The following is a 26,487-nucleotide window of genomic DNA, read 5'->3' on the forward strand; positions in this document are numbered from 1 at the left end:
TTCATGTTTATTGATGATAAGCATTCTCAAGTGCACTAAGTACTCTAAGCACGTTTTTAGATTGGCCTCTTCCAATGATTCTTTCTTTGACACAGATGGTGGATTATCAACAGTTTAGAAAATGTCATTCAGCAATAAGTCGTGCTGACATTTATTGCTTGTTCTCTTAATCTGAGACAAGCTGCTCATATAAAGAGTGCAATTAAAAGAAACTGCTCCTTCTCACACCTCTTTGATAACAGAGTTAATCTACTCAGGAGGGACTGAGATTGGTGACATCGGCTTTTCCATGCTGGGTTTCCCCTGCTGTGTGTTTGTTTTTTTTTTTTATTTGGGTCCTGGAGCGAATAGCCATTCAAAGCCACTTCACCTCTACCCATTCAGAGTGAGACAGTCCACTTCTGCCAAATGGAATGTAAGCACCAGCCATGTTTCTCCCCGCCAATGCTTTTTAGCACTCTGATCTCACCACTTGTGGGCTGTCTGCCCACTCATCAAATTATAGGCTCCAAATAGGGCAGGCTTCCCACGTACGTCACATAATGCCTGACACATTGAACAAAGCTCAAGAAGCAATCATTCCATTTACTTCACTTAGACAAATGTCACTGAAAATTGATTGGCCTTGCTAATGAGGAAAACTGGATCAATGGAATAATTATAATGAGGGGGAAAAACATTTGACAATAGCACAAACCATGTTATTGGGAATTCATAAGGAAGCTATTCTAAATATATCTCCAGCATAGAACAGCGCAGTGTCTGGAACCAAACAGGCATGACTGTGGCCTATTAAGGACTTGAACACGTTTAGTAAAATTTCTATGATTTCATTTAGTATAAACCTGACAAGTAACTGAAAAATGAAGCATGGCTTATGTGAGGCTGCAGGGTTATAGACATACTCGTGAGACAGTGTGTCTGGTGTGCAGGATGCTGGCTATTATCATTATTTGTTTAATTAGAGTATTACAGGTAGTAGAATCAATAAGAAAACATCTTAGTGTGTGCAGGTTCAATACTGGGGACAGGTAAAGTTGTAACAATAGGTTAACCTGGTCTTGCACTCTTGTACCTTTCTGCTCAGCCAGAAGTGGAAACTTTTATGCTCGCAGTGTACAGATCAATTGGCCAAACACCACAGGAGCTCCAACTGAATGTAAACAAGGCTGGTTTTGCCCCTAGACAAATGCCAATAAAGTTTACTCAAACAAGACCGTCATGTCCTCAGCAATATTTCCAAAACTTTCTTCAATTCTACTGTGAAGACAAAGCAGGAAGAAAAAGTGAAAAATATGGAGCATTGCAGAAAAGAAAGTATGAACAACAACTTTTAAAGCAGGACTCCTCTGTTATAAGAAGCAGATCACTGCGGCTTGTAAGGGATCTTTGACAGAAGCAATAAAGAAGACTGCAAAGACACACCCTTCTAAAACACCTACAGCACACAAACTTGCCTTGTCCACTACAAAATAACAACATACAGCTGATGCAGAGCAAGTTATTTTAAACCAAGCTTGTTGGTGCCAACAGCACCTGTCTCCATGTATTTCCTGTCTGACCAAAACCTGGGTGCAGATGCTGAAGCTGAGGCGAGTGGGCACACTTAGAGACCTGTGACGGCACCCACTCATTAATCAAATCTAAAAAGTCATGCCCTTAATTATCTATAACTTTGCTGCTGTGACATTGGGTACTATAACAAAAGGGGATACGGGGATTCAATCATTGTTGGAACTGCCCCAAGTGGCCAGAAAGTTCCTTTGCTTCTTTGCTTGTCGCACACAGCTGGAGCTGGCGAGAGCACAACTCAGACACAAACACACAGGCACACATTCTCAAAGCCATATATTTTCATCAGTGGCTATCTGATCAGTTATGCAGGATGAGACGGGGCAGAGTGTGCCCACAGCTGCATTAGTATCACCAATCATATCACAGCGCCTCAGACCGTCCCACTATTAATATTCACACAATCTATCCAGAACAATGGGCCTTTCTTGGACTCCTTTTTTCCACTGGCCACTAATTGGATGTAATTACTCATCTACAAAACAAATGAGCGTGCTGAGGTTGCCTTGGAGACTAGATCAGGGGACCCAGCAGTGCGAATCGTTCGCAGGGCTTCATTTATACTGATAATTATCTCCCCTGCCCCCCACCCTCTTTCCCTTCTGCCCTCAGTGACCACGGCTGGCTGTGAGGCAATGGAGAGGGGAGTGTCTTGCAGTCATCTGTTACTGACATCATCGGGGTGGCTTTCTCTAAGTGGATAAATGCCCTGTTCTCGTTCCCACTTTGCCAGGTGACTGCCTTTAAGGAGGAATCACAAACCTTGAAAGAGCTGCTTCTCCTTTTCTCACTTGTTGAAAAATAAAACTAATCACGCTGATGATAAAACATCACCTCTCGGGACTTCAGGAAGTGAAAAATCTTTTTCACAAGTTTGCCTGTGGTGCGCACCAAGTTTGTGATCATCCTTACTTTAAATCCCACACAAACAATACCCCATAATCTTCTATCAGCCTAAAACTGGTGCAGTACACTGACTTTGAATATAAATGAACATACCTGATATTTATGCAGCCAACAAATACTGGGAATTGGGGAATATTAAAATCTATCACCTATTTCTGCCAATAGGAACATCTCATGCAGGCACTCCTCCTCCCTCGTGGCCCCAGTGAGATTCCTTGGTGGCCATCAAACCACATCACTCTACAGAAGATGTCAATAAAGCTGACATGCTGCTTCTCAAATTAGCTTTGAATTTTAGAGCTACCATAATTAGCTTTTCCATTTTCACCAATGTCATTTAAAAATAGCGTGAAAGAAACTAACAGCTCTTTTGCTGTCTAGCCTTGCTTTCACTTTCCATTTGAAATAATCTTTTCTGAATGAATGGCTGAGTAATTAACAGCACTAGACACCCTTTTCAGAGAGCACAGACATTTCATAAATAATACATATTTAATGTCTTGTCATTTTGTGTTCAGAGAAGCTTGGCTAATGAATTTTAACAGATGATTTCTTCTTGCATTTACTCACCCATACTCAGGCCTCTGTTTTCTTTACTTTTCATTTTATGCCTGCCTTTCCCTTTTCTTGCTGTTCTTTCCAACAATGGATAAACACTGTGTATTTACCTTGAACGCTGGCTGGAGAATGATTGTGGAAAGTTACAGAGGGAAGAGGAGCAGTGTGAAGGCTGAATTGTGGGTAAAAACAGTGTGCAACAGTGTAGTAAATCAATTCACACTAATGTGCTGTGGGGAAGCCCACACAGGCAATGCTAAATGATTTTAATGCAGATTTTAACCTGTGAGGGATCCGGTCTAGTTGGGACTGAGAAAGGGCACTCAGTTATCGACAGTCAGCACAGATTATCCTATCGTGAGCGGGCTCAGTGCTGACAGCCATGGCCTTTTGCCTGCACACTTTTTTTTTTCTCGAACATGTCTGGTCAAACTTAAGTGGTCTGGAGAAATCTAAGACACGCTTTGAGTGAAATCTGAGTGATACTGACTACAGCTCTAATGGTCATTTAGATACAGAGGGTGGAATATAAAGAGAAATGATGTCTTACAACAAAGTTTACTCTGATATTGTATTTTAATAGGATAATAGAATGCTTGTCATAGCTTGGAAAATTAAATTTGGAGCCACTTCGCTGGTATCATATGTTGTAGCTATAAAGAAAACAAGTTACTTTGTAACCGGTATGCATCTAAAAATAAGTAGTAAGTAGTCTATAATATTTGTAGCACACACAAAATAAATATAAATATGAACTAGCAAGGACCTAACACATATTATATTTCTTAACTGAATTTACAGGATAGAGAACAAAATACCTTCTTGGAATTAAGTCTCCACTAACTTTTCTGTGGATAGTGTGTTATGTATGCAGCCCCTGGAGGGCAGAGTGGTGATGTCCCTGAAGGCCTGAGCCTGTAACCTCAGAGCATCTGCTCCCCACAGCTGTGAGAGCCACTGCTTTGTGGTAGAGGTGCAAAGGGACACTTTGCCCTCCCTCATGTGTCAAATCTTTCCCTGGGCTTTCAACAAAAAACCCAAGCAGGATGGACTTGGCATGTCTGCTCATGTTATTTTGCACCAAATACATGTAAAGTGCTTCTGGCCTCAGAGCTGAGCTCTGCAGATTAGCATCTGGGACAAATGGACCCGTGCTCACACAGAGCCAGGCTGATTAAGCCCTGTGCACATAGCCAGTCCTAGTCTCCTCTCAGGCACTGCTGAAGATCACAGAGTTTGTTGGGAGGAAATTGATAATAATCTTAATTTGGAAATGTCTGTCATATGAGTTTCCTTCTTTTTATCATGAAGGGAAAAAAAAGATGTGGAAAAAGAAGAATTAGTGAGATGAGTAACAGAGAGAACAGAACAAAGAGGAGCAGCAACTAACTGAGGGGAGGAATGGGTTTTAAATGATGTGACAACCATCCTGAGTCCCAATAAAACTGGCAGAGGCACCTCAGTAATTTATACTGCAGTCCAATTTATGCACAGCACCGACCACTGCCAACTCTATTTCAGTTTTCTGCACCTGAGTCAAGTCAGACATACTGTACATAGCAACTACCCAGACCTGTAAATGCAGCTGAATGTGCTTTGTGTACACCGCAGGTAAAGCCGAGATCTGAGACTGACATTTGAGCGTCTCAGAAAGCTCAGAGGGACTCAAGAAAACACTCAACCAGAGTAGACTGGGACCTGTGAAGTTCCCTGGACTGTCAGAAGCATCTGCATCACTTGCATTTTCCCAGTTTTTATCTGACAACGCCAGCGCACAGGAGATTGCAGATAAGCCAAACTTCTCAGTCTTTTACATGACGTTTCAGTATGCATATCAATAAGCATACTGCTTTTCACATAAATATCTGATATTAGTGTTCAGGTCCTGAATAAACTGCCTGTCTATTTCAAGAAAACCAGCAAGTGTGGCATCTTTGTGCAGATTTATCCTTCCTAGCAGAGGGAGAGAACGCCTATCCAAAATGCAGGACAGGTGCTGTGAATGCATTAGTCATCTCTAAATTAGTAATTTCCTCTTTCCTGGCCTTAATATGCAGATGTTCAGCCCCCTAAAAACTGATATTATGTGACTACCATTTTTGACCTCCAGTGGGAACCTGTCATAGCTCGAAACTGTGATACCAGCCTACAAAAGCAAAGCATGGGCTGGCACCTCTCTTCCTCCAGGCAATGGTAAACTGTGTGCAGTAGCCAGATCTCTCAGATCTACTTCTCGCCTGAAGCTACAGTCTCTCAACCCCCCCCAAACATGCATCAAGACTCGTCCTTGTTCTTACACTTCAGAGGTGCAGCGTGCTACCTGGTGGAGATCAGGGTAACAAAATACCTCTTCAAAAAGAGGCTGAAGAGTAACCTTTGCAACATGTCTGGACTGACACCACCAAAGCTGCAGTGTTTATTTAATAACACATGAAGCAGGAGCCTATCAGCGCTTTCCCAGCATGATTACTGCTATTTTGTCCTGCACTCAAATTGACAAGACTCAGCTCATATGCTAGAGCATTATGACAAAAAGCAAATTATGCGACCATAAAATCTTAGCTGAAAAAAACTGGTTGCAGGGCCTATAGCTTCAGGAATATTTCTTGTTATGTCCACAGCTATGTGTAGGGTATAGTTTCCTGCAAGAAGCAATCCACAATGAGAAGTTCAAAATACACCTTGTCATCAGCAGCGGTCTGTCATAGAGAGGTCAGCATGCTGTCATTTTGACCGTTGAGTATTGGGAGTAGGGTGAAAGTACCCTCTGTCAGTGATGGAAAATGTCTTCCACATTCTCACGACACTCTCTGTGTGTATAGCTGACAACCTTCAAACAAGCCCCACTGTACTCAAGGTAATATCTACACAAAAATGTTTTATTTTTAAGGCTTTTCACACATGTAGTGACGTGTTTTTGTTTGATCCAACATGTTATTTTTCTCACCATCCTTGCTTCTCTCTTACTGGGTCAAAGTAGACATACAATATGTGGTGCTCTATGGGAACTGTAGGTGGAGTCAAAGCACAAAGAATCCACACTTACGTCATAGATGGGCTTTATTTCCTACCACAAAAATCCTTGTCTGCACTAAAATTAGAGAATTTAGAAAAAAATGAAGCCGACAGAATTGCTATTCCTGAGCTGACATTGGGCTGAGCGTGCTGCAAATTTAACCGTAAGATGGGATGGAAATGCAGCAACATCCCCAGACGATACACACAGAGAGGAAGGTCAAGCCTAAACAATCTGTGTCCTCTGTTTGGTCTGTGTCTGTATAGAGAGGAGGCCACTCAGTGATGGTACTAATCTATGCTGTATACTAGCATCGCATCAAACTAAAAAATAAATCATATGTAACTGTCCAAAAGTCACAATCCAGAGAAATAGGACTGTTCTTGTTATATCGTTAAAATCAACTGCTGAAGTGTTTCTCTGGAGAACACAACTATAATAAATGGTAACAATAAAACAGTATATAGCTGATTTAGGTCACAACCTACAAAATTTTTACGACTTCAATTAAATTTTGTTGCCATTATTGTTACAATATTTTTGCTCCTCAGACAGATTCGCCATATATGGGTGAGATTACGCAGAGTGATATTCTCTTTAAACTGCCTCACGGCTGGTTTAAGGACCCTAAAAACAGGACTATGATGTCACCGTTTTCCTCTCCAACACCCCTCCCCTTGGCTCCGTTCATAATCATTTACTTGTCTCCCTTCCATTTGCAGCTGTCAGAATTAAGCTGTACATAATGGCTGCCATCATGTCTCTTGCTTCCTGGCTGCTGCTAACCCCAAATCAACATTCCTGCTTCTTAGTGATGTTCATTGCAATTGTTGGGCAAATTGTTTGTTTTGAAAATGCAAAAATCAAATAGCCTGGTGTGAAAGAAAGAGCATCTGATTGGCTTCCAGTGTTCCCTCTGTTGATTTGAATTAGGTTCAAACGAGGACAAGTGGGTGAATTTGTTTGTCTGTGAGTACATGCAGGTAGTATGCGTACACTGCATCAGCTGTCTGCGTCTTCATGTGAAAGTGTGTGCATTTCGCATCACAGCACATGACATTAAACAGAAACTGACTTTATATCTGTGAGCCACTGCACAAACCTGAACTACAATTAAAACACATTTTCTCCAACAAGCTTCTAGTAGTAAGTCTGATTAGGAAAGACTCTCTCTGCTGAAGCCTGGATGCTGTGTGTTCAGTCAGGGGAGCTATTATTGACAGCTACTGAATGATCTACAGTTGTACGGGTGGAAAAAGCAGGATGTCTAAATGAAGCCGACAAGATGATCAATGCTGTTTAAGACAGCAAGAAACTTGCATCCTGTTTTTGGTACAAATCTGTTTGTGGATATTTAACCGCATGTGAATAGGATGTGAACTGTCAGTGTGTGTGTGTGTTTTTCTTAAGTTGATCCCTACAGGCAGTGGCACTGACTAATTTATCTGAATTTCTAAATAACTGTACCAGCTAGTCCTCACCGGAAAAAAAAACAAACAAACACGATCTTTCTTCAACATTGAAGGATGACGTGTGTTGTTTCTGAAGTCATTGTCAATTATTCTTTTCAGTTGTTTGTTTAAGAATGTGCTGTTATTTACATAGAGAGTAACACGCTTAAATTTGTGCAGCAATGATTTGACAATTAGAAAGGAAGCTACGGCTCAGAGTGCTTTGACTCTAAATGGTGAGGTCATAACAGATAGACAGGAAAGTGAATGAGAGAAGAGAGGAGTGGTAAAACAGAAGAAAACATGACCGACTTCAGAATAAATCGACTATCGATGCCGGCCTCAAGAGACAATCCACCATAGACTAACACTATGTTTTACTAGTTTATCATACATGCAATTATAAGATGTGCCAAATTATAAAGAAAAATTATTTTTGATCTGGCATTTTTATTCTTTTAACTTTTGTTCTATCTATATTTAGAGAGAAACATTTTCTTTTAGATTCTGAAATCTGATTCATGATTTAATATAGTAGACACGTGTTTATTATTAATGTCAGTGTTACCATTAAAACTTCAAGTGCTGATGTTTTAGACCACAGATCCCTCTTTATAAATGTTTTGTTCCACAAAAAGATTCTTCTATTTTTAACTGAATCTTTTCTGCTGCTTTTAAAATGCCCTTTTGAACTTTTCCTGTACATTTTTCAGTTGTTGATGTTTTAGAGATCCGGAAATGCTGCCTTATGGTGATAAAAGGTTCCTACATGGATGTTAAATGGCAGATTATGCCTTTAGGATAGTTATAATAGCATAAATAGAATGTATAAATAGAGAGCTGCTGCTGATTTTCAACTATATGTCAGTCTAAAAATGTTGTGTTGGAGGCTCAGGGGACTATGTCTATTGGGAGAAGCAGAGCAGGAGAAGTTGAAGAGAGCAGCAGCCACACAGAACATGGACAGAGCGTTTACCTGGCCCTGTGCTCTGTGGGTACGCCAAGTAGCCGCCTCTTCCACGGGCCCCCCTACCTGAGCCACGCGCTGCTGCTACTGCCGCTGCCGCCACCGGTCCATATGCTGTCGCTGGGAAGCCTGCAGGCACATACACACATACAGACACACACATCACTTCCTGCACTTGGATGAGCACGTCCCAAAGCTGCAGGAGAATGTTGATACCAGCACTGAGCTACGGGATAAAACTATAGCTGTCAGAGACAGGGGCTCATGTCGGGGCGACATGTATCAGCGGACTCCTTCAAAACCCTGCTGTGATATTCAAAACCCAGCAGACCCACTGAACCGAACAAAATCAGAGCGATAGTCAAGAGTGGCTCACTGTACAGCTGGATAAAAAAGGTACAGATGTTACCATTATACAGATTACATACTTCCAATTCTGTAAAATATAGCTGACAGTAAGCGTGAAACAATGTGAAATGTGAGAATATTTTCACACTGGGGGTGTTATTGTAACATTTGGGTAAAAGAATCATTTACAAAAATATGTAAATAACATGAATGATCAAAGACATATGAGTAAGGCCTCCTTTATTGATTCAGTCTTTCTGAAATTTGTATTAATATATAGCATAAATTAAAACTGTGAGTAAACTGACTTTGTGTGGGTTTTGCAATCCACTAAGCCCCTGATTATATTAGCCAAAGAATTTGGCTCTGGGGGTGTTTATGTCACATGCTTTGGATGAAAGATTATATCCACTTCTGAGCTGCACAGACATGGGCATAATAGCTGTACCTCTGGGGACTATCCCCGTATTTTGTTCGAGAGTGCTCCCAATTACTGAGTGTTTCTATGGAATCAGAATAACCCACTGTAATGCTATCGAGGTGGAAGATATACATTAGCTTTTTTTCCCCCCTCTCTACACAATCAGATGGAGGCATCTGTTGGACAATTTGTCACTCAGAGGAGATTTCCATCTGCGAGCTTATGTGAAGACTGAACAAGTCTCCGGTGCTTGTTTCTGCTTATGTAAACATTTACAATAGTTCTGCGCAGTGATTTTGAGTATGTCTATATACACATTCATAAATCTGTCCAAATTGTCAGTTTATGATACACTAATGAAATAAAGACCTTAATTTCATGCAAATATAAACCCACTTTTAAAGGATCTGATTATTCCAACAAATATCAGCCTAATAATCAGACTGTAATTAAGCCAACGCAGTATCTGTGAATTGTAATTACATTGTTGGCCCTAATGAACACAGTAGCTAGAGGTGGCTGACAGAGGCTAGTCCATGCCCAGGGCTTGGGCTCCTCTCTCAGCACAGGAATGGCATGTCATTAGCAGTGGTGATGAGATTCCTCACTCTGGGCTCAACACCGTCTATGCCTAATCAGCCTCCTAAAATTATCTCCACAGGAAATGCTTTCCTCGCTAGGGAAAAAAAAAAAATCCAAATTCCCTCAATTGGAGTTTTTCTTGATTTCTTTTTTTAGCTGAACGTGTGTGCATGTGTGTTTTTCTTCTATGTTTTGGCCATATTCTGGAGACTGGGGTTTAGACATTACAAATGGCACAGGACACCTTAGAGGATTATTTTTTGAATGCTGTGGAGGTGAGAGGAGCACCAGCGGGTGACCTATTTTCCGAGCCAGCCTTGTACTGCTATTCCTTGAAGAGGGGCTCACACAAAAGACTGATGAGACGAAGGGAGGAGGGAGAGGAGGTGAGAGGGCAGGGTCAGATGAGCCGCAGCCAAAGAGAAAAACACATAGCTTTTCATCAGCCGGCTGAGAAGGAGGTAATTCACAAGTCTGTCGACACAATATGACCATGAATGCGTGTGTTGGGTGTGAGGTGCCATCATGCTGTGACTGGCAGGCAGGTGAGGAAGAGAAAGAAATGCCACTTTTCCTTCAACTATCTAACAGCTCAAGGGAGAATAAGAGACCACGGTAGCATGGGGATGGGAGAAAAATAACACAGAAAAGGAGACAAAAAAAGGCATCTAGAATCAGCCATGTTTACGCTGCTGCAGCCGCGCCGCACCAGGAACAGATTCCAGCAGCTCAAATGATATTCTCCGCCTCTTTTCCCTTTTACACAAATCAACTGTGATACTATGCTAATGATGGCCATGCACCCCTGAATTTTCACTTACAGTGTCCTCATGGCTGCTGTGCAGAACATTGTTTCATGCAGCACTCTCCACCTCTTTTTCCTTCACTCTCTCTCTTTTTTTCCTAAGTGCTGAATCTATCTTCCCCTCTCTGCCATTGTCATGACACCCCCAATAGACCCACTGGCTTGGAAGTTAGTTGCGGGCAAAGTTGTGGTGAGAGATTAACTTTGCAGGATTAGGTGGGTTAATTAATAGATGGCTGCTGCTCATTGTTTTGTGCTCAAGCTGTAAGAAGCCACCCAAGAGAAGCGCTGCAGCATTAAATCAATTTCATGGCCCTTTTATTACTGAGGAGATAAAGCCAATATTTAGCTTTCAATTCTTCACAATTATTGGGCCCCTGCTTTGCCACTTGAGTGGCTGCGCTTGGCTGGGGACAAGGACACATCTGTTTATGAGCTGTGGAGGCCCGGGGGCCTTGGTGTCCGGACTCCGGGGAACTGTCCTCAGCTTTCTCTCCTCAAGCCTGTACCACAGAAATACAGCCTTTCTCAGGAGTGTACATGAAGAGGAGGAACGATCGGAACTAAAGAAAGATGAGGACTGTCAATAATTCCACGGACGTCATCTCTCCAAGCAAAAGAAGATTCTTTTTCTCAACACAAGCAATTTCTAGAAATATTTATGTTCATAAGAACAAATTATGGTCAATTACACTGACCAACGTGTCGGAGTTGATGCTAGAACCTTGTATGTATCCACCTAAAATAAGCTTTCAGCTAAAACTAAAACTTGCCATGTCAAATTCCTAGTATCATCAGTTCAATGCTGAGGAAGGAAAATGTGAATTCTGAGCACACAAGGCTCCATTTTCATGACAGTACAGAACACATACTGCCCCTTTATGCCTGTAAAGTGTCATTTTTCTTAACTGCAAACCGGCTCTTTTCCTACCTGCACCTGTATTTTATGAGTCTCTGTGAACTTGACTGCACTGAAGTAGGAGGAGAGACGCAGTAGGGGCAGTGTCAGTAGTGATCAAACAGCACAGTGCAATTTTTGTGTCAAGGTTTCCAAGGATTTTTGCTTGTGCCATTCTGGGTCAAAAGCTTTGTTTTCTCTATTACAAAACTGTCAAAGCACTTTAACAGCAATATGATATTTAGCCAAGGAGAGAAGACGAGGTGGTGTGTTTCATTCTAGCCTCTATCATAACTACTGAGATGGAGTGTCTCCTAAAGTCACCATGCTGTAGCAACAACATTACACAGTTATCTGAAGCACACTTACCGCTTGCTGTATTTACCTTTACCTGAACAACATTATTAGCTCAACCTAACAAACCTTTAAAGCACATTAGCTCTAACTTTTCTTTCAGTGTACTATATCTGATTTCTCTCTGCAGATCTTTTTTGGCATACTGCCTTTCTCCCCACAGACTCACTTTCTGATCCTATTACTCAGAAAACGTCACAACGAAAAGTTGTTGCATTATGCATCAATAAGGTCCTATTTATGTCCTACTAGTCTGACAACAGCTTGACTGATGTTAATGTAATCTGTACTGTTCTTTGGCCCAAAACTGCCAGCAGCAGCTCCCCTGTCATTGACAAAGGAGCTCCATCAGTCACAGAGCACTCCCCTCATTTCTGCTATAAGAAGACTGTCAACTGTCTAATGCACAGGAGGAGCCCAGGGACACTGGCTAGTTCTATGAGGGCTATATGGATCAAATATGCTCCTATTTTATTATCTATGAAACTAAAAGGCCTATAGTACGATTGATTTTCAGAGAAAAGAGTGTAGTAATGTTTAGCTGTGTGTCGTATTTAACCAAATTATCTATAAAGAACGAGAACAACACTTAAGTACAGTACTGGAGTACAAGTACTTAGTTACATTCCACGGCTGATAGCAGCATTTTCATGTTAAGCTGCTTAACACAGTGGCTTGGTTGGGGAAAGAAGCTGGTGAACAAGCCTTTCAGCCTGCAGCTACAGTCGATTTTGGGGGCAGACAGGAGGAGTGAGACAGATGAACAGCAAACAGTGGTGATGAGTGAGACAGATGAGCAGAGAAGAGCAGCAGTCACGTCAGTATAAGAAAGGAAGACAAAGAGGGGAACGGACAGAGATGATGAGAAATACAGGAAGACATACAGCTAGGACACTGGTGTCCAATTCATTTCAACAGAATCTAGCCTTGAAGAAGCAAATCAAGCCCGTTGAATTAATGAAACACTGCAATGATAAAATATTTTAACAAAACTATATTTCCATTAGACTGCACACACTGTGCTTAATTTCTCATATATTGGAAGCTATTTTGATGTACAAAGGTAGGTAGGTAGGTAAAACTTTCCAAAGCCATTAGTGACCATATTTTGACAGGAGGGTGGAGCTGTAGTGGAGCGAGTGGGTGGATCTGACTGAGAACCCAAGGACACTATGCACACCCAGGCAGTAGCAAATTGTCAATCAAACGGTGGCTGTGTCCCAAAGTACAGCCGGCTTTAATGAATATCATGCTGTATTTAAGCAAACCAGTGATCAAGAACGTGAACGCATCAGGAAAATATTTTGTGAGGTAACAAATAGCACCATTTTTTGTGATATATGTCTACTATTACTATATAATAGTCAGCTACAGTCTTTCAACCAAATGGATCAACACACACACATAAAAAATCTAAAGGTCTGATGCAAAGATGGTATAAAAACACTAAAAAAATTAAAAATGTAAAAAAAAAAAAAAAAAGCTCTAATACAAAAGGTGCATGTTTTTTCCTGTCACTGTTTGACATTAAGTAGAACAAGCCAGCGGAAATAAGTCTGTTGATAAGTTATAGCGGAGGCAGTGAAGCACACTGCAGTCTTCTCACAGGATGAGGGAGGCATTCTGTCAGACACTGAAAACTGACTCCACTTCACATTTTGCTTCATCAATAACCTTTGATAAGATATAGGGAAACACATAGAGACAAATAAAGAAAACAAAAGGAAGAAAATATTTATCAAAGTTATAAAAGAGACAGCCACCTAGCAAGACATCTTTTCATCTCCAGACTGACAAGTGTCCCATTGTTGTCATCCTTCAGCGCTACTTTGTTGTTGTTGAAAGCATCTCTGGGTTGTTATCAAAGGCATAAATCACAGAGCTGGAGAGAGCCAGGTGGCTTTCATATGAACTGCTGCACACATGCTCATGTCTCACCTCTCCTCTGATCAGCGGAGACCTACAGTACACACAGAGAGTTCCTCTCACATAAAATACAGAGGCTGGGGTCTGGAAATGAGCCAGAGAGAGAGCGAGAAAGAGCATTTACATGCACACCAATAATTCAATTATAACCAGACTAATGCAATACGCATATTATTGCAACTCTCATGTAAACACCTTAACCAGGTTATCTTACTCACATTAAGCTCCTAATCAGAGTAAGCATAACTTGATTAACAGAGCTGGGTTGCTTGTCAATCATTCAAATTAATCTCGCCGTGTGTATGTCTGGTTTTTCTTTCAGTGTTTGGATTCTGTGCACGCGCCACAAAGGTCGCCCAGAGAACAGGATGCCAAGAGAAACAAAAAAGGCTGGAGCACAGATGATGGAAAACTGAAACAATTAAAGCGTAAATAAGCACTTACACAAAGATGCATCTATAATAATGTATTCCTTTGTTCTATTAGCCCGTATTACTGCATGTCCTTCTCTGAATCAAAACTGACGACTTCTGAAGTGCTCTTTCAGCACTGTGCTTGCATGCTATCACAGAATTACAAAGCAACAGATTTGATGAGAATTACTGTACACCAGTGTCACATCTACAGCTCAACGTGACATCCAATCATTAGCAAATTATCACATATTTCTGCTACCAATGCTACTATATACAGTAATTCTAGCACACACAAGTCTCCACTTAATAGCTAGTAAAACAATAATTTTACATTTGCTTATTCCAACTAATTAACTAATTTTTGCATTGTCTTGGTTGAGTATATGGCTACTGTACAGTCTGATAAATGTCCAGTTTCTCTGTCTTAATGAAATTACTATATGTGACCTCACTGCTGTACATTAGTGCGTTTAATTCTGTGTGTGCTCCTCAGCCCAAGAAGCTTCTCCTTTTTCTATCTTTAAACCATGGCTGCTGGTTGCTGTATGTAATGAAACTATTTGGCACACTGATCCTTTGTCATTAAGACCTTGCGGCTTCTGATTGGGGAGAGAAAAAGTCAATCACAGAAGTGGAGTGAGTCTCAAGCTCAGCAAAGCCTGGCTTTATGCTAGTAATTGCACACGTATCTTACACCTTTGAACAAAATGATGAGGCCTGGAAGGAGATATGTTTGGTAAAAAAAAAATAAAATCCACTTGGTAACCTTTTAGAAGCACACAGAAGAAAAGCAGATATTCTCTGTCCCTTTAAGTCAGAACTGTGCAGTAAAATGAGTTTGACACATCAAATCACATTATCCTAGCCACTCGAACCAGAGAAAGGACTATTTTGAATTCATTGGACATGGAAATAATGTTTTTGTGTGCTCAGGAGAGCAGGATAGTAAACATATAATGTCACTCCTGTGCTAAAATTGTAACCTTCTTCACAAGAAGGTCTGAGGTGAGGTGTGGTTGAGGTACAGACCAGCTTTGCTGGAGCACATAGGGACTAAGCGATTTGCCTAAGGACCCTTTAGAAGGGTGGATCCTTGCTGACAAGGGGGCTCAACCTGAACCCCTTCAGCTGAAGAGCAGCCTCCATGCTCACTGTGTTGTCAGTCAAAACAGGCATAATTAATTGCAGATTGCCTTTGCAGTATCCATATAGCATATGCATAGTAGCGTTACATGTCTTTAGCACCTACGAATACATCACAAATTAAAAGTAATACAAGTAGTAAGATACTTCTCATACCGCTACACTGCGCGTGAGTGACTGTGCTGTTATGATGTGCAGTTGTGAGCTCAGGAAAAGCTCAGTGTCTTTTACTTTAGTTCTCAGTGACAGGAGCACCGTTTCTTTGTAGCTGAAGTACGTGGCAGCATAGCATCAAAGAGGACAAACTAGGCTCTTTATTGAAGTGTAGCCGCTCTTTCGACCTCTTCTTTGTACTCCTTCCCTTGCACTTCAATATAAAAGAAACTGCTCCTATGCTGCAGAACTGATATAAACACATTCTGCTTCCACACAAGCCTCAATAGAACTCTCAGTCACTCACACGCATGCTGTAGTTATAGATAGAGGGATGGAGAGTGAAACAATAAAGAGAAGAGACAAAAAATACTTTTGAAGGGAAATCTGCCTCCACAGATAAGGCAGAAACATTTAAATCCATTTGGTTGTGGAAACTGTGACACTGGTTTGAGAATGGGAAGAGGTCTTGGTTCACTACCTTAATATGAAGGCAGTTTATGATTGTGACTTAAATAGGGAGAGACAGACAGGGAGGACACAGATGTCTGACCTTGCAGTGGTGCTTATGTAATGGTCTGCTTCAGTGCATTTAACTGCAGTGCTCTTTTCCAACCTGGGATCAGTGAAGGCAACATGTCTCTGCAGTCCAATCTCCTCTGACATCAGTTCTGACACTCAGAGAGTATGAAAAGGTCCTGTGAGCTCAGAGTGAATCAGTTGTTATGGCCCTGCCTGTGTGGTCCCCATAGAGCCAATCATACTAATTAAACTAGACTACTTAAGCCTCCTCTCATTAGTGTCCAAGTAAACAGCCTTAATTTTTTATGCATTTTAATGCCCATCTCCCAGTTCTAGGGGGTGGCAGTGGATGGGACTGATGAATGATGAAGGGGGGGTAATTTCAGGTTTTCCTCAAATGAAAGTGAGTGCATTAAGTGTCATTTTACCATTCAAGATAAATATGTGTTGGTGGATTTGCAACAATCAGAGTGCTTTTCAAAAGTTCCTTTGCAGGGATGATTTATTTTTATTGAAAATAAAATCGATTTACATTAGCAATACTAATAACAATTAAAAAAAAGAAGCAGCTTCCATAAAACATGCACTAGATTTTATTATATTTTAGCCAGCTCTGTGTACTCTAGTTACACAATCAAGCCCTGCTCCAGATACCAGGGGCAAGTAGGGTAAAATGTGGCATGACCCAAAAATAGCTCTGCAACATTGGCTTGCACTTAATCAGTGGAGCTGCAAACAATGTTTCCATATTGCTCTGTGTAGAGGCCTGTATTGTGAAGAGTATATGTATACGTATGTGTATGCATATGTTCTTCCTCTAGGAAGAGTAGAGCCAAGCAACTAGAGAGCTATTAGCACTGTCAGCAGGAGGGAGGAATGGAAGGATACAGGGAAAGGGGGGAAGGGAGGGGGGAAGGGAGGGGGAAGGGAGGGAGGGAGGGTGGGTAGAGTCCTAGCAAGTACCCAACCGACTGGGCTTGGAGCTCTCAAGCACAGTGGGTGGCATCAAAACAACAGGCAGCAGAAACAGAGCATGGTCTCACAGACACACATATTGTACTCCATGTGTGTGCCCCTTTTTTGTTCTGCTGGTGGTTTCCAGCAGTGTCCAAAGGTGGCAGCCATGTACGAGGCAGGACAGCTCAAGTTTCATTTCTAGACCAGCAGCTCAACAGCTGAGACATAATGAGCTTTAGCATTGCCACTCTGCCTCTTACAGCAGCTCATCTTCCCCACCACAGGAACCTAGACTGTGGGTCTGCATGGCAGACTGTTTGCCTGCTTTAGTGTGTGAGGATGTGTCTGCTGTCCTAGGGTGAGTTAAGACCTGGGCAAATGAGGTGAGCCTTGCCTTCCATTTTCAGAAAATAGCAAACCTTTCAGCGTTGCCTGTGTAAAAGTGCAGTGGCTTTTTATTGCAGAACAGGTGCTTGTGCACCCGAGGATACACACGTGCATGTTCATGTGTCCTGTCCACATGTGAGCATATAAATGAATGATCTTTATTGTCATTATACACCGGGTACAATGAAATTCATGTGATCGGTCTGCATCAGTACACAGTTCATATGAAAGTAAAAGCGTACCTACAAAAATAATAACAAAATAAAAACCACTGGTCTCCTTGTAAAGAGCTGAGGGGCACGTTGTGCTGCTACACCTGTTGAATCCACCCGCTACTGTTTACCACATGCACACAAAACAGACTGGTTAATGGAGAACAGAGCTAAACTGGTAGCAGTCCGCTTTTTATGACTGCACATGCAGAAGTAGACAGGACGTGCATACATACAGTGCTGTCCACTGACATCACGGCAGCACACGCACTGCTGTCACTGAGAATGGAGTCATGGCCTGAGGAGCTCTGAGAGTCTGCTTGTGTGATAATGTGCGTGTGTTTGTGTGTGCAGTCAGCATTGCTGCGGAGACAGTGAGTCAGAGGCAGACAGGAAAGCGGAAAGAAGCCCATGGTAGTCAAGTTCACATAATTATGCCTTCATATGCAGCTTTGAAGAGTCTTTGACTGGGTCAGTTTTATGCCTGTGTGTCTGAGCGTCCAAGTATGTGCGAGTGAGATGCGTTGTTCATGATCATTCAAGTGTATGAGATCATGACGCTCATCGTCAGGCCCTATTTTAAGGCCTGCGACTCATAGAGTGCCCCGGCCTCCGCAGACCCATTGGGCTAATGATCAGCCTTGGCAATTAAAGCCAATCTGTGAGTCAGTGTGGCATCAGGAGGGCCATCTGCTTCCAGCCCTGTAGCACTCACTCTGGCCTGTGGGACCACTTGCTGGGGTCACAGCTCACCCAGCTTGTAGAGAAATGGTCACAAGATCTAAGGAACAATCTGCTTTGCAACTCTAGCTCAACAGAAACCTGTTCTACTGATAGCAGTGTGTGTGCGCGTCTGTGTGCCAGCATCTCCTGAGTGCAGTAAAAACACAGACTGAAGTATCTATCTTACAGAGGACAATGTTGCATGCACCCATGACACAAGTAAGCTCCACATCAGCCTCAGGCCACTGATTCTTTCCACCTGCTCCAGTACTGTAGCCAAGACATGTGCTCAAATGGGAAATGTAAGATGTTTGCACACTTAGAGGGCTTTAGATCTGCTGATAATGACTGCTCATGGTGTCCCAAACTACATTATAATCCACACAGAGAGTAATTAACAATCACCAACAAGAAGAGAGTTTTATTAGAGAGAAAGTTTGAACATAATCTTCCATACTTTTAATTACTGGGGTACAAGGTTCAGTGTTGTTATTAGAGCTAAATATCCAGCCACTGAAGGCTGCATGTAGCAGGACGAACCAAAAGGCAACCAAATCAACTCATGTTCCACTAAGATCTTACTGACCTGCAGGATGCCACATATCTCCACATATCCACAGTACTTCCTCTGTTGTATACACTTTTAAGAAAAGTTCCATATCATCCACCTCAACATACTTCCATCTTCCAGCAGCAGACAGTTGCTAAACCCTGGGAGGCTAGCTGGTGTTTCAGGCCAATGCCCTGCTATGACCTCTGGTGCATTTATCATATGCTTGGTTGGCTCTGCCCCAGTTTGTAAGGGGCATGCATCCCTCCAGAGCAACCACTATCATACCATTTGCACAGGTCAGCAGTTCTCTTTCCCTCTGTGCCACCTGCTGTGAGGGCAGCTGCTCCTTGTACCTTTGTATTCTTCTCCTAGGAAAAGCAAGGTCAAAAGGCCAGCAGCTTTCTTTTCATTGTTATTTACAGTTGTCTTTTTGGTCAGACAAAGACTTGTTTGTTTTCCTTTTTTTTCTAAAACTGACAGACTCAGACTTCCTGCTTGACTGTGCTGCTTGTATCTCCATGCATACTGCCAACATTTATAGCATACATCCAGCATGAAGAGGTTAAGACAACTCAACAAGGACACAGACATTTGGCTGGGTATGTTTGCCAAACACTCCTCTCTTCCACGTATGGGATGGTCTTGTAGCCAACTAGGCCACCCTGCAAGATTCTCATATTCAGTAGCCGTGGAATCCAGAACCACCTGCTGGGCTGAGTCCTGTTTACTTCCGCACAGAAAGAGAAAACTGCTCCACGCTGATTCCAGGCTTTCGAAATGTCATTTTCTGTCAGTTAGGTATGATGGAGTGTGCTGTTCTGTCTCAGGCATGGCTGGTTGGTGGAGATGGAGATACAGAGGGATGGTGGCTACCGCCGTGCTATGTCACACGTGATATCTGCTGGAAGAATGAGGACTGACTAAGATGAAGCCTGTGACGAGAAAAACATGTGGCAACGAGACAGGGGAAAACAACAATCCACTGACAACAAACCAATCCAAAAGCCACACACACACACTGGTTATTATTATGTTGTGAGACACAGACGCAAAAATGTTTTCTTTCTTTCTAGGGTTAAGGTAAGCCAAAATTACCCACCCTTTCTGTCCTCGTAGCACCCTTGCTGCGCTTACCTCTGCCCTCTCCACTCCTTAATTATCCTTTTCCTCCCCTCTTTTAATACTTAAGAGGCTGACTCACTGAACCTGAATTGCTGTTTGTCTGTCATGACATCTGAAGTAGCTGGATGACTGAGTGTTATGTCTTTCACTCAGTCAGTCTGCGTCTCTCCCCTGATGGGACCCACTAACATCTTCATCCCTGGTTTTTTCGATGTAGCATAATGACCTCCTAGTAGCAGCCCTAATGGAGCCATAATGGTCATTTATGCCAGGGGAGGCTCCGAGGGCACGGCTGTGGAGGCAGCAAGTCGCACAGGAAGACAGGAGAGTGGAGAGAAGCTCCTGGTTAAGTCCCTCAACCTCTGCCTTTTTCTCTTCAGCTCCTGAATCTCAGTCTTTGTATGAATCTCTGTGTGTGCGCGCGTTCAACTGTGCATTCATGTGCGTGTAATGAAAGGAACTGATACAAGACTGGTTGACAATGGAAAGTACAATATGAATGTATGAGGGGTGTATCCCTGCTTTTCATGTTCTCTTCTACAGCTTATTCACATGCATAATCCACAAATGCAGACTACATTTTCCTTTTTTAATTACATTTTTTTTCTCAGACAAGCTACTGATTCATGCACACAGCATACAGCATGAACAATAGAGAGCACAGTCATTCCTAAACCTCTTCATATTTCTTCTTCTATATTTGCTGCCACTGCTGGCAGAAATGATACAGTACATAAACTACAGTGCAGAAGCTTATTGCACTTATTGCTAAAAAAACCCTTTCCTTCCAGCATTTGCATTTTTATTATGCACAGTAAACACAAGGATCATTCAGCATATCCTGTCACAGTCTGGAGTAATCTAAGACACAAACAGCAGTTCCAATGTACCATACAGCTGAAACCCCCTGAATCATGTGAGGTCCTCCAAACTAGACACCTGGTTAAAGTGTGCCACATCTTAGGATTGTTCCCCCGGGTGCTGCAAGTTGAATAATACAATAGCACATTTATGAGCTAGTTAATGCTAATTAGGCTGTTGCTTAAAAATGAGAATAATGTACAGTAACCTCCCTTATGCCTTGTCAGCTCATGCTTTCTGTGTTTCGAGCTGTACTCACAGCTGTGTTTTTAAATTGGAAAAAATAGCACTCCGTTGTAAAGAAGCGTAAACTGAATATATAATTACCCCACGGTAGGTTTGATCTCCTCAGGTTATCACAATGTATTTTGCTCAGATGAAATAATGAGAACAAATATAGATAAGATAAATACAGTTCTCACTGTAGCCGCGTTGTGTCAATAACTGATATGGAGATGATTATACAGATGTTTATTTCCTCGTGCCTTGACTACTGCTGAATGTACTTACGTCTGCTCTCACAACAACATAAGGCAAAGATCTTAAATCTAGCTGAACTTTAGAGCTGTCTTTTTGAATGTATCTGAAAATCAGGACAGTCCAACCACAGTTAACTGCACTATCTAGGGAATGGTGAACACTTTCATGTCACAGCCGTGTCCTTTTCTACCTAATTTTAATTCAAAGATACTTCTGCTTTTAGTTAGCTTTTTGAAGTCTGATAAACGTTCTCTCTGATGTCTGATCACCTGTGCGGCTGATGTGCTTGATTTTAGTACTTTGATTGTTGCCCCATCTGCCATCCAACATGAGCAGAGCAGTGTGCTGCATTGTTTACAGTGACTGAACAGTGCAGTTTCTCAGTATCGCATATAAAAAGAGCATTACTTGTCATTGTTTATGTTGAGAAAAAAATGACATTCAGTGATGTATACTTATATTTCTGATCAAAGCACAACTGTCAGTTTAAAATGTTGAATGTCTTATTACAGTAACAGCCTGTTGGATGCACATTAATCTGTAGTGTCTGCACTGCAGCTTCACAAACAGCTGTGTGTGGGTTCAGATGCTGGAAATGAACCGGAGCTGAATGACTGACAAGTCAACTACCTACCTTGACTCTCGCTAAGTGATACTGATACATTCATAGATGTTTACCACCCTGACATTACTCGGAAGCTATCTGAAAGTGATATAGAGGTGCCTGCCAATGTCGACTCCTTACTGCAGCATATCATTGTTCCGCCCAGTTGATGATAGTAACAGAGTGCACATTTTCAGATTCAACAGAATAAAATAAAATCAGAGAGCAACGGAAGCTTAGAGTTAAGATCAAAACATAAATATCAAGGTAAAAATGAAAGAAGGCAGTAAAAACGGGGGGTTATAAAAGTCCTGACAGCATCACCTTTACCGTTTTTGGGAGTGTTTCCTGCATGTGTGTGTGTGCAAAGGTTTCTTGGCGAAAGCAATTCCAAGTGAGACTACGTCAGGGACTTAAAATTAGCATGGATATTCATCTACAACTAAAGAGTGCAGGTCGACAGCAGTAAATGAAGTGTGAAGGACTAGTGTTAATTTAAGTTACAGCTAGTAACAAGCACAGGGCTCTTCATCTCACACAGCTGCAGTGTTTACATTCACAGAAAATGGCACCATGACAACTCACATATCAAAATGTCATATTTGCATGCATACATTACGGCCCCTCCAGATGCATTTGACACTGACAGTACAACTGCTTGCCATCAAAGCCCCTTGCATCAGCACAAGCCGAAAAAAAAGTGTGATATTTTGTCACAATGGGATCAGACAGAGAAGATTATTACAAGTCATTGTGTATCATCGTCAGACTAACCCTACCAACAAACAAGTCACCATAAAGCAGAAGGAAATGAGTTACTTAAACATAATGGGCAATCAAGTAATCATATTGACTACCATAAAGAAAATCCCTGATGAATGGAAAAACAGAAAATAGGTTGTTGTAATTCTGAGGCAATGGTAAACACTGCTGTCTTCTTGATTGTCACAACACATGCGGCATGCCGCATTGTCTCTGAAATTAAGTTTGAATTCAAGCAGAATGGTACAATTATGCTGCACAAAGAAAACAGTGTGTAATTACAGCAGTGCATAAAATACTGCTTCGAATTTTAAAACAGAGCAGAAATCATAGAGGGCATCAAATGCGTCCTTCTTCCTTCTAGCAGTTTAAATGCACTGGGTAAAATGAGCCTCACTTAAAAAAAAAAACTGCAGTGGGTAAATAAAGATGTTACGTTGCTATGTGCTCTCCCGTTGTTAAATAACTAAGTGCATATAACATTTCCAAGCCAGGGCACAACTGGTCACAACAGTAGCCAAAAAAACATTGCTGAAGTATGTTGCAGATGGAGTTTTATGATGTGTTTATTCTTGTGAAATTGGACTGTTTTAACCAAAAATACTATAATATTTCGCCAAACATAACCAAGCAGTTACAAAAAGGGATCATTAAGTCGACTGAATAAACAGTATTTTACAGTACAGTAATTGCCCAATATGTGACGCAAATCCCTAAAAATCTGGTGTTCGTGCCATTCTTCACCCCTCCGCCTCTGTCACCAGACCCACACAAAGTATCGTGTACAGTACGTCATTTGTCTTTGACACTTCTGTCTGAGTGAAACTGAATGCCTGTCTTGCGTGCCACAGAAAAAAAAAAACTTCGGTAGCCTTCAGCTTTTTCTCTCTCCCCGAAAATAAATTTGTTTCCATTCAGCGTTTCTTATCAATTTCAATTGTGTGCAGACGAGATATATTTTCTGCCTCATAAAACATTTGCAAATGCCTTTTTGCATTTTTGATGCTGCAAAATCTGCAGTCTTCTTCTTCTTCTTTTACTGGCACATTATTCCGCCAGCAGCTCTATTATTGCTCTTTGTGGTCTGCAGATGTATCTATCACAGCCCCCTTTTGCTGCTGTGTTGTGCAAAGTGAGTCCTGCAGGTAGAATGAGGATAGACCTAACCCCAGACGCACACCATGGAGGAACAGCCTTGTTTGAAGCACAACATTTCACTATGTACGACTGTGTATGCGACAAAATAAAAACTCAACATTTTACATGGTGTGTTTAAGCTGTCTGATTTTGCTGATTTATAAAACACATAATCACCTGCATGAATGATGTTTTGACAAATGGAAAGTAATTTATGATACATATCAGGTTATGATATGTCTCTGTGATATAAAAGCTCTGTAAGTGCATTAAATAGTAATGCTGCATTTTGTAAGCAGCTCACGGCTGACAAATACAGACACAAACATATTGCATTTGATCAATATGAAATGCACCCTGTGATCAATGTTGGAATTAATTGGGAGTGTCATACTGTTTAGCAGCTGCTGAGCTGGTGTCTCCTTTCAGTCTAACTGTACTGTACTGTACGCTGCCTGTTACTTGGAATCTTTCAGCTTAGGTTCTGCTTTTTACCTTTAAACTCTGTTTCAGCTGCAGACATGTCAGCTTTGATTTCTCTCTTTCTCTCTGCATCCTGTTGCGTTTTTGTAGTTAATTCAGTGTTTTATCACTGATCAATGTTTTATCACTGTTTTATCTTGACAATTGAACAATTGCCTGACCACTTTTTTTCCTGTTAACAGTGGACCCCTGGGGTTTACTGGGTGTAGGTGTAAAAAAAGCCTTCAAATGCCGCCCACAGTTTATGCCTCTTGGATCTAACCTGCTTACTCCCAGCTCCATCTACTTATAGGAGAGTTTCAGCAAGGCTGCATACAGTGATTAAAACACAACAACTTTGATCTTAAATTGAGGATGCCTTGCACATCTTAGTGAGGAAGGACACTAGTCAATATTTGGCCTGAGGTTATTTAATTTGGACAAGGAGTTTGATTCATACATTAAAATTTCCAATTACCTGTCAAGAGTTGAGCGAGCCCAGAGGAGGTTGTTTTAATCATACAGCTTTATCAAACTCTTTAAATTGAGTTTAACATGGACAGAATCATACATTCTGCCTCGGGGAAGGTGATATCCCTTAATTTGTCGTAAATAGCAAACATTTTAAAAATCCATGTTTAACTAGAGTTGGTTGCATACTGATACACTGAATAAATACTAATAGTTTCCAATCCCGGCACCCAATTCACTACAGAACGTTCTTACAGATTATGAAGGACTGATAAATAGCCATTTAGGAAAATATAAGACGTACACATGTTCTGTAAGCAAGAATAATTCTTTTGATTCTTGATTGTGATTAACATTTATATTAAAGGGTCATTATACTGCTTAATTATTCAAAAGACATCAGTATGCTTCTCACGTTCACAGTGATGTGCTGTATTCCTTTTTTCTGTCAAATACTGTTGTGGTCAAGTATAAAACTAGCATATGTCTGATCTGCAGGTGGTCACAGCTGGACCTCCTGTCTTACCATTCCTGAATCTATTTCACAAAGATATTACAGAGATCTAAGCTGCTGTCAGATATTTCCCATTCCGTCTTATCAGTAGAAGGAATGATGTCTGGCATGGCAAACAAAGTATGTGTAAAGTCTCTAAATAAAGCATGAAATTGACAGGATGCCAGTCTTAAGTAAGGCCCCACAGAGCCACAGGCCTTCTTGCAGCAAACAGGTACAGCTGCTCACCTCCAGACGGCTCGCCCTCCCCCCATTTAGACTCGCATTAAAGTGCCCGGCTCTCTTGAGTCAACACTTTTAATGCAGAAAATGACTTCATTCATTTTCCATTATAAGAACCACATTTTAAAAAATCTGCCTACACAACGAGATGCCTATTTTTTCTCTCCACAGTTGAATTTGCATACATTGGGCCACTGAAGATGAAGAACTTCCCTTATTTTAGACATTTGGTCATGGTAGTGTTCAAGAGTGGGGTAAAACGCAGCAAGCAATTTACTTCACTATATGTTAGCTTTCTAAACCTCATTCAAAAACCCAGACACGTAGTATACTTATAACCCTGCAGATTATTTGGAGACTAACATGTATATTGATGATCATTGCTGGATGCAAGTGTGTGTTTGTGTATGTGTGGGATTGTGCCACTTGAGTGTGCAAAACAGAAATCAGCTGCAACATTGGTATTTTACGAAAGCCTTTAACTCACCAGGGAACTGGTAGCTGTAGCTGGGTGCGAATCCAGTGTATCCACGGCCATACGTTGCCACAATATTTGGATAACCTTTGATGGAGAGAGAAAAAGTTCAAACAGTAGAAGAAGACAGAATACACACGCAGACATTAGGATATTGTTACTTATATATAATCCTCTAAAGTGTTCAGAAAGCTCTTATGTTACTTAATACTCAACTACAATGACACCCACAGTGAATATGAGCCCAAAATAATAAAAACTAAGTATCATATTTTAGGATAATACTTCTCAGAAAAATTGCAATTACAAAGAAAAGATTTACTTTTGGGCTTCACGTCTAAAAGGGGTGGTGTGTATTTATAACTTGTGACGTTAATGGTAGATGCACACTACACACACAGATCGACAGCAAGCACCACCCTTAATCAATGGTCACAGTGACATCAGCCTCTAATCTTGATTGTGCTGCTGCTCTCTGTGTTTTATCCTGCAGGACTTTGTTTAAGG

General features: G+C 41.4%; 1 protein-coding gene across 15 annotated transcripts in view; it reads right to left on the reverse strand.

The window, feature by feature from the left end:
- msi2b (musashi RNA-binding protein 2b) overlaps positions 1–26,487 on the reverse strand; it is a 211,990-nt gene that overhangs the window by 23,155 nt on the left and 162,348 nt on the right. For 8 of the 15 annotated variants that reach the window (XM_028420828.1, XM_028420819.1, XM_028420818.1 and 5 more), the window contains exons 10-11: positions 25,993–26,067; positions 8,480–8,599 (exon numbers count right to left, since the gene is read on the reverse strand). In XM_028420828.1, the coding sequence (XP_028276629.1) occupies positions 8,480–8,599; positions 25,993–26,067 (195 nt within the window). Of the gene's footprint in view, positions 1–8,479; positions 8,600–19,679; positions 19,772–25,992; positions 26,068–26,487 lie in introns of those variants that run through there. The other 7 variants (XM_028420830.1, XM_028420825.1, XM_028420832.1 and 4 more) reach the window with 3 other exon arrangements.

Source organism: Parambassis ranga, chromosome 14, assembly GCF_900634625.1.
Source record: "Parambassis ranga chromosome 14, fParRan2.1, whole genome shotgun sequence".
Taxonomy (NCBI): domain Eukaryota; kingdom Metazoa; phylum Chordata; class Actinopteri; family Ambassidae; genus Parambassis; species Parambassis ranga.